This window comes from Mus pahari, chromosome 6, assembly GCF_900095145.1.
Source record: "Mus pahari chromosome 6, PAHARI_EIJ_v1.1, whole genome shotgun sequence".
Classification (NCBI taxonomy): domain Eukaryota; kingdom Metazoa; phylum Chordata; class Mammalia; order Rodentia; family Muridae; genus Mus; species Mus pahari.
In genome coordinates, this window is record NC_034595.1 from 79,367,551 (window position 1) to 79,376,140 (window position 8,590).

The window sequence follows — 8,590 nt, forward strand, 5'->3', positions numbered from 1 at the left end:
TCTCTCTCTCTCTCTCTCTCTCTCTCTCTCTCTCTGTGTGTGTGTGTGTGTGTGTGTGTGTGTACATACATGTGCACAGGGTGGTGGTGCCTGTCTGTCTGTCTATGCATGTGCTTTTAGAATACAATAGTTTAGGTTGGACAGAACAACATATGTAGGACCCAAAGGCCTAAGTTCAACACCCAACTTTGTCATTAACAATCCAGATGGCACAGGAGACATTGCTAAAGTGGATCTGCATCTTTTCCCTTGACTGTAAAATGGAAGGGGACCTGGGAACTGTGCATAAAGTAAGCTAAACACAATGGCATGATCATTACAGATGTCTGTCTTCTTCCTTGGTGGCTTCCACAAGATCAGATTCCTGGGCCAACCCCTTAAACACCTGTGTCCAAGTGTCCCCTCCCTTCCCTCTGTCCCCTTCCGTAATGTCTCCTCTCATTCTTACTCCACCCCTCCCTTACCCTGTCATCTTTCCTTTTTCTGGTACAGATGTCCTACTGAGTCACTAGAACCCATGCCTTTATTGTCTCAGCCCCTCACCTGTATGTGCCAATGATAAAGCTCCCACTTATTAAGGCATTCATACTTGTCTAAAGCATTGCGCGCACTGGGCATTTTTCATCATTTCCTTATGAGGCAAGTGGCAATAGCCATATTTCATGTTGAGCTGAAACTTCTAGTAGTTGACCCACTTGCCCAAGGGCACAAAGCCAATCAGTTGAGCTGTTTCAACCCCTCGCTCCAAACACTCTGTACTACTCGCTTTTGAGAATTGCACCTGGACCTCCTTCAGAGTCAGAATATGGGGGAGCTGTGTGGAACAGCTCTCCGTCTTGATAGCTTTTTTTAAACTGAATTTCAAATGTCTAGAAAGATTGCCGTTTACATACTGAGAACTCCCCTCTGAGAATACTCACCTGCTTTGAAAGAGTTAAGGAGGAAGGAAGAAAACCAGAACCTGTGTGCTGGTTCTCACTCAGTGATGGGCCATTGGGGTCAGATACTCGAGAAAGGTCAAGTGTAAGCTACCAGTGGGATTAAATGGATTGGCTCAATTTTGAGGTTGTTCTGCAGGAAATTGGGAGGGAACTAAAGGAGGATCGGGGATAAAAGGGCAGCTTGTTTTGATGTCAAACCTTGAATTTATGGTGTGACCATGTGTTGTCCCAATGGCCACCAGGCCCAGAATTTAGGAAGAGAAAGCAGATAGGAGATTTGAGCAATGGCAGTCTTTTGATCAGGTATGGTATGAAGGTGTGGAAGGAACTGGAAATACTGGTGAGTGGTCTTGAGTTCTTAGGTGACAAAAAAAGAAGGAGGAGAAAGAGAAGAAAAAGATCAGGAGGACCTAAAATGGGAAATCTGGGAGACAATAGACGAGAAGGGCCTAGGGGTAGGATGCCTGGGACATTGTGAACAGAGTGACCCTACTGGAAGTATTAGTGAAAGCAGACAGGGAGCTATGATGGCTGGACTTCCTGGTTCCAAGGACATCAGGCTTCTGTGTATGGCCACAGATGTAGCTGCTCCTGGGATGTAGACCGTAGTGGTCCAGCTCCAATACAAGGGACCAGCCACCTCTCAGCTAGAGCAGGAGGATAAACATCAGCAGGCAGGGCTACACCTGGGGGAGTCAGGAAGATGTGTTAGCTGGATAGCTTCCTGTTTCCTCCAAATACAGGAGGGTGTCAAAATCATCAACCAGGTGAACAGAGCGGGATGAAGGGAAGGGTGAGAGGCCAGTGGGCCCCTGGAAGGCATGAGAGGGTTTTGGGGGAGGCAGGAGTGGGTGAACTGACAGAGCTCAGTGGCAGGGTTGTTGGGATCCTGGGAAGAGTTTGAGGTGGGTAATGAATTAAAGTACCAGCTTTGCTTCTCCTGTGATTTTTTTTCCATCCAAGCTCAATTATGTGAAGGTAGATATGGAAATATCTGGGGGGAGGGGCCAGTCCACAATTGATTTCTCCTATGCAACCGATTAAAGGGGCATGAAGAGAGACTTAGGATTTGCAGAAAACTAACTATAATGGTGGACCCTGAGGTCTAGGCTGGGTTAGGATGGAAGAGAAAACGAGAAGATGGATGAGGCCTGGTGAATAGAGAGAGAACACCAGTAGCCGCCGTGGGTCCAATATAATTCCAGGAATTGTTAGACTCATTTGCAGAAAGAAACAACCGTGGAGGGAGCCTGATGCTTACCATGGAGGCTGTCAGAAGCAGGGGTTGGAGAGAAGAAAGACTTCGGTTGGGCAGGAAGAGGTTGCAGCTACAGTAGGGATTCGCTGGCCTTAGAAGAGTAGAGGGAGGCCGGGTGTGACAGAGCATGCCCGTGTGTCTAACTCTGGGGGAAGGGGCAGCACTGAGTCGGGAGATAGAAAGGACAGCCTAGGCTACCCTGTCCGAAGAAAAGTGAGTAACTTGTGTGAGGTAGGAGTGGTGCTCTGGCTGGAGGGAGGTCACTCCTAGGAGAAGCAAGAGCACGCGGCCTGGATCACGGTGGAAATCAGGTGTGGAGAGAAGCTGAGTTACAGGGACCCGATTTGCACCGCACACCTCTTGTGCTTAAAGTGACTCCCGGCTCGGGGTCAAACAATTTCAAGGCTAGAATCGGTTTCGGTTCCAGTTTGTGTCTCTACAGTTCCCAAAGGTCCTGGTCCATGTGACACAGCACCATGATGTCCCGAGGAAGGAGAGGAAGCCTGGAAGAGGGGGGGGGGGAAGTCTCTGTCGAGAGACTAAATGGGAAACTGCAAATAGGGAGATGGGAAGGTACATCCATCCACTGATTCAGACGCTGTCTGAGAAGCCGCCATTTGGCTAGCCCAGCTGGGTCACAGTGAGGAGCTGTTCATCTGCTGGTGGGATGCCTGGAGTTGGCTGCTCAGGGGGCAGAAGTCTGTTTGCCCCATCCCCTGGCTGACCTTGCCCAGACAGCAGACAGAAAAAAGCAGCTCAGACTCCATCAGGAACCTGTCTTAAGGTACTCGGTGCTAAGTATCTGCAGATTGTAATGTTTTTAATTAAACCCCTCCAAGTTCTTAAAGTGGTAAATGCTTTTTGACCTATTCTCTCTAATTACCTTCAGCATATTTTAACACACTGCAAATACCATCTAATTCTTGGAAACAAGCTCAGGATAAATCGAGTCTTTTTGGCAGCAAAATTAGACTTCCCAGAAGAGGGGAGGGGATGCTGCCGGGGGTTTGCCGGGGGGTGGGTGGGTGGGAGGGGGAGGGCTGCGTGAGAGTTCTCTGCAGGGCCAGTTAACTGAATTTTCAGATCTTCGTTGTACAGGTGGGGTGAGAATCATGTCAGAGGGGAAAACCCTATGTAAAGGAACTTCAAGGGCTCTCCAGGAGGTGGCTCAGTCAGTAGTGTTTGCCACACAAATGTGAAGACCTGCGTTCAAAAATCCAGCACCAATGTAATTTTATAAAGAAAACTATATGCAGCAACCGGAACCTGTAATGCCAGAACCAAGGAGGCAGAGAGTGTGGAGGAGCTGGGACTTGGTGGCCAGCCAGCGGAGCAGAATTGGCAAGCTGTAGACTCAGTGAGAGATTCCATCTCAAAAAATACTAAGGTGGAAAGTGTTTGAGGAACCCACGTGCTCCTGTATATAAATGTCCTTACACACTCACATACAAACTTCCAGAAAGCTGCAATCACACCCCTGAGCCCGGGAGAAAAATCTTGAATGTAGAGGAAGGCAGTGAGTGTGACACTGAATCCAGCAGTCCTTTGTTGAATACTGAGAATGTCCTGTCTGTCACTCTCACTGGGACTCACTGAGGTGCTGTCACCTGCCCCCATTAGGAAAAGAAAGAGCCATGTGCGGAGGTGTTGCTCACTTCCTGAAACCTGAACAGCCAGCAGATAGATTTAGAGTGGAAAGGCTAAGTTGCTAAGCACCCAAGACTGGCCCATCCTCAACTATGCCATCTGCCCCAAGTGTTGTGACCTGTGAGTCAACATGGCTTTCAACACAGTGAGAGGAGCAGTTGGATACACATGAGAGCAGGCAGCTGGGTGTTCAAACTCAATTCAGGAGCCGAGGATATGGCTCGGTGGGTAAGGTGATTGCTGCACAAACATGACAACCTGAGTTTGAATCCCCAGTACATATAAAAGCTGGGTGTGGCAGTACACTCCCGTGACCTAGTGTTAGGGGGCTTTGAGGGACTTGTTGGACAGCCAGGCTTAGCCAAATCATTGAACTCTGGGTTGAGTTGAGAGACCTAGTCCCCCAAAAAAAAGTAAGCTGGAGAGCGATGAAGAAAAACACCCAATGTTGATATCTAGTCTACACACACACACATACACACACACGCAAACTCACACACAAAATAAATTCAATTCAATCAATATTGTGGTCAATTGTGGGGAATAATTCCTACAGGTACAGAATAATATGAACCATCAAATTATGTTATGACCCAGAGCCCCTCAAAACAGCCCTGTAATTACAGGGGCTGTGGTCACGTGTGAGGGTCCCCAGGTTCTCATCTATGCCTCCAGCTTCCTTGAGAGAAGTGGGTGGGGAGGGAGGCCTGCTGACATATTTCTCGGCCCACATTCTGGCTGACCCATAATAGACACTTAATACATGTTGGAGTGAATGAGCGTGGGAAACGGCATACCGGGAGAAGCCATTCATTACACCTGGGAGCCATGGAGCCTGCTTCTCAGACGGTTTGTCATGCCTGGCTCCTCACACAGAGCAGCTCCGGGAAGTGTGAGATGATCAACAGAAAGCAAGTCTGACAGCTCACCCACTTCACATGCTTAGCCCTGTTGGGGTCGCACACTCAGTCTTCACTCCACCTGCCATCGGGATGAATTGCCATGCGGGCAGTGACAGAGCAGGCTCGCCACAGAGCCCTTTATTCAAATGGCTGTGTGCTAACGTTGAAGAATGAGGTGGCCAGGCACGTGTTTCTTAAATGGAAGCAAACACCTAGACCCAACGTGGAACCTTAAATGAGATCAATCACCCCTTAATCTAATTAGTTTCGAAGCTATTTTAAAGAGCTTAATTAGATTAAGCCGTGATTGATAACACTTTATATCTACTTGAGGAGAGCACTTCTTCTAATTCACCTTGAGTCTTTAGGCTTCCAGTCAAAAGCCCTGTTCCAAGGCACGGGCTGAGTCAGGGATGGGAGAAGGAAGCAACAGGCTGGTTCTGAAGTTGCTCTGGTGCCTGGAGCTGCGTTGAGTCGGGCATTTTTGGCAGAGTCCTTGGGCACAGACATGCATTCCGATACCAGTTAGGGCGGCCTCTACTAGAGCATCCTGAGACTAGTTCAGAAAGCCTGCAAGGGGGTAGTGGAAAGGGCTGAAGTCAGGCTGCTCCTTCCATGCAGCACGTGACTGGTTTGGGGACCTAGGCTGCAGACAGGAATGGAGTAGGGTGTTTAGTGCATCCCTAGGTGCCTGTGACCCACCCAACCCTGGTGTGCTCAGTCTTTAAGAAGGTGAACTGCAGTTAGCTCAGTGGAGTTGGGGAGGAAGGGTAGACTTGAGGAGAGTGTTGAGCCTGCCTTGGCTCCCGGCACTGTGACTTGGCTCTGAGCCTGCTGGGAAAGGTGGGCAAGGATGCAGGAAGCAGGTGGTTTCTGGGGGAGAGATGGTCCAGGTGGCATCTCTTCTGGGCTTTGTGTGTGGGAGACGGGAAGGACTGAACTTGCTGTAAACTCAAGTGACCATGTGGTCTCCTCTCTGCAGCCCGCATGTGTGATGCCCACCTCCGAGGCCCCTCAGGTATCATCACGTCCCCCAACTTCCCCATTCAGTACGACAACAATGCGCACTGTGTGTGGATCATCACAGCACTCAACCCTGCCAAGGTAAGGCTCCCTGAGTCGGTGGGTGTCGGGGTCCTGTGGATAGGTGCCAGTTAGGGACCGATTGATTGCCTACAAGGAACGGCAAACCCACAGCCTCCTGGTGGTAGCTTCTCTGCAGAGAGCTTCCATTCTCTTTCATTAGGTTTGGAGTAAATAAAAAGACATAAGAGACAGAAATAACATTAAGCCATGAAATGCTGAGTAGCCATGTCCAAGCATAAGAAAAAGGAAAGATCAGGAAATAATCAGCTACCTTGGTGGTGTTCTACCCAAACCAATCCTTTCAACCCCAGCACCTACAGACATCACTGTAGCTGAAGTGTTTTTGTTCCTATTATGCTTGCTTAGACTTAAGCGGATGTCACTAGAGTAGAAGGCTTCCGGTGTGAGCATTTGAACTGCATATAAGTGTAATCTTAGGGGTGGGGTGGGGTTTGTTGTTGGTTTTTTGTTTGTTTGTTTGTTTTTTTAATGTACATGAGTATTCTGTGTGCATATGTGGTACATCCCAGAAGAGGGCATCAAATCCCATGACAGATGGCTGTGAGCCACCATGTGATTGCTGGGAATTGAACTCAGGACCTCTGGAAGAACAGTTGGTGCTCTTAACTGCTGAGCCATCTCTCCAGCCCCTTGTACTCTTGTTTTTAAGAACTTCCCTCACCATTTATCTAGGTCGTGTGCAGTTCTCCTCTGTTACCCACACCTTTCATATGTTCATTCCTGTCACAGAGTGGGGAGAGGGCTGCTGTCGTGGCTGTCGTTAGTTTGAGTGTTTGTTTTTTCAGTCTCAGGCTTTTTGTTTGTTTGTTTTTGTTTTGTTATCTTTTTGAAATGTAACAGTCTTGCCAGGGTCCCCTGCAGGCAACCTGTCTGAATCACTTGAATTCTGATTTGTTGATGTTGAGTCCTTTGGTTCATGAACGTGGTATGCCTTTCTGCCTGCTTAAGATTCCTTTTATGGCTCTCAGTCACTTGTCACCATTACAGCTCTTACTTGACTCCCTAGTACTATCTATATCTTCTGTCATATAAATGTAGCAGTATGATTTGTATAAGTAGAAGTCATGGCTTTCAAAACCCATCGTCTACCTGTTTCCTGATACTCATTCAAAAATTCAATCAATTTTTGTGCCTTGATTACACACACACACACACACACACACACACACACACACACACACACACGTATATATCTTGAGGTCATTTTTCTGAGGTTTTCTTGGTGTTGTCTGCAGAATGTTGACATCTGCAAAGAATGATGGCTTTAGCTCTTCCTTTCCGACCCATTTACCATTTCTGATGGTGGTGCCCTGATGTTGAGTGGCAATTTTTCTTCACTATTCTCCTGGAACATGTGTATTTTCAAGCTAGAGAGTTCCCTTTGGGGCCTCGGGGAATGCCTTTCACATCCTAGTTTACAAAGACTTTTTACTGAGAATGGATGTTGGATTTTATCAAACAACTTCCCACACCTGTGATAACACTTTTATAATGCTCTTTGTTTCCCTTCCTGGAGTGGTTAGTGTCTGCTGACCCCCCCCCCCCAAGTCACCAGTCTCACTCCTAGGTCCTTCACCTGTCACTTAGTGTGGACACTTTCCATACTCCTAGTCTAGATTTAACTCACTAACATCTTATTCAACAGTATGTTCCTATTTTGTTAGGGCTTTTCTTTTCTTTTATCCTTGCCAGAATTTTGTATCAAGAAAGACCTGGCTTCATAAAACTGTTTGGAAAGTGTCCTCCTCTATCTCTGGGGACTGTCAGTGTTCTCCTCTATCTCTAGGGACTGACAGTGACCTCCTCTATCTCTGGGGACTGTCAGTGGAAATTGCAGTAACATTTGCTTGAAAGTTCAGTGGATCCTTTCAGCCAAAATGTCTGGATCTGGTGCTGGGAGATTAAACTCCAGACTGAATGTCTCTAATGGCTAAAGGGTAATCTAGGCCACTTGTTTCTGTCTTGAGTTCACTTACCTAAATTTTCAGAAGTATTATATAGGCAGCTATGCTTCCATCTCTTACTGCAGCTATGATATCTGCTAATATTTGCTTTTGTGTCCCCTTTCCTTTTTGATTTATAAATATCCCTTAAAATATCAGCATTCCAAGAGCTGTGTATCTGCTAGCTTCTTGAAAGAACTGAGTTTGGTTTCGTTAAGACTCCTTTAAAAATATTTTCTGTTTCACCAGTTTCTGTTCTTTATGGTTTTTTCCTTCTTTCCTCGTATTTGTTTTTATTTTTTGCCTAGCATTTTATTTTGTCTGCTTATTTCATTATTTGCAATCTTATTTCAGTGTCTAAGGATACAAATTTTTCCTCAGAGGATGATTTTGGCTTTATTTCTACAAATTTTATTAGCAATATGTATAGCATAGTTAAAAATTTAGTTCTGATAGTTATTTGGTTTTCATTTGCATTTTAAAAATCTATTTGTTTTTATTTTACATGTATGAACCCTTTGTCTGTGTTTATGTGTATGTATGTATGTGCACCACATGTGTGCACATCTGACATCTGAGGAGGTCAGAAGTGGGTACTGGATCACTTACAACTAGAACCACGATGCAGATGTTGAGAAGCAAACCTAGGTCATCCCACAGAACAGCAAGTGCTCATGACCATAGCAAACCTAGGTCATCCCACAGAACAGCAAGTGCTCACTACCAGAACAAACCTAGGTCATCTCACAGAACAGCAAGTGCTCACAACCAGAGCAAACCTAGGTCATCCCA

At 46.6% G+C, this 8,590-nt stretch overlaps 1 protein-coding gene across 4 annotated transcripts in view; it reads left to right on the forward strand.

The window, feature by feature from the left end:
• Positions 1–8,590, forward strand: part of Csmd2 (CUB and Sushi multiple domains 2) — a 553,245-nt gene that overhangs the window by 302,736 nt on the left and 241,919 nt on the right. For 3 of the 4 annotated variants that reach the window (XM_029539695.1, XM_021199594.2, XM_029539697.1), the window contains exon 10: positions 5,731–5,852. The exons of the other annotated variant lie outside the window; for it this stretch is intronic. In XM_029539695.1, the coding sequence (XP_029395555.1) occupies positions 5,731–5,852 (122 nt within the window). The remainder of the gene's footprint in view (positions 1–5,730; positions 5,853–8,590) is intronic. 4 annotated transcript variants of the gene reach the window in all.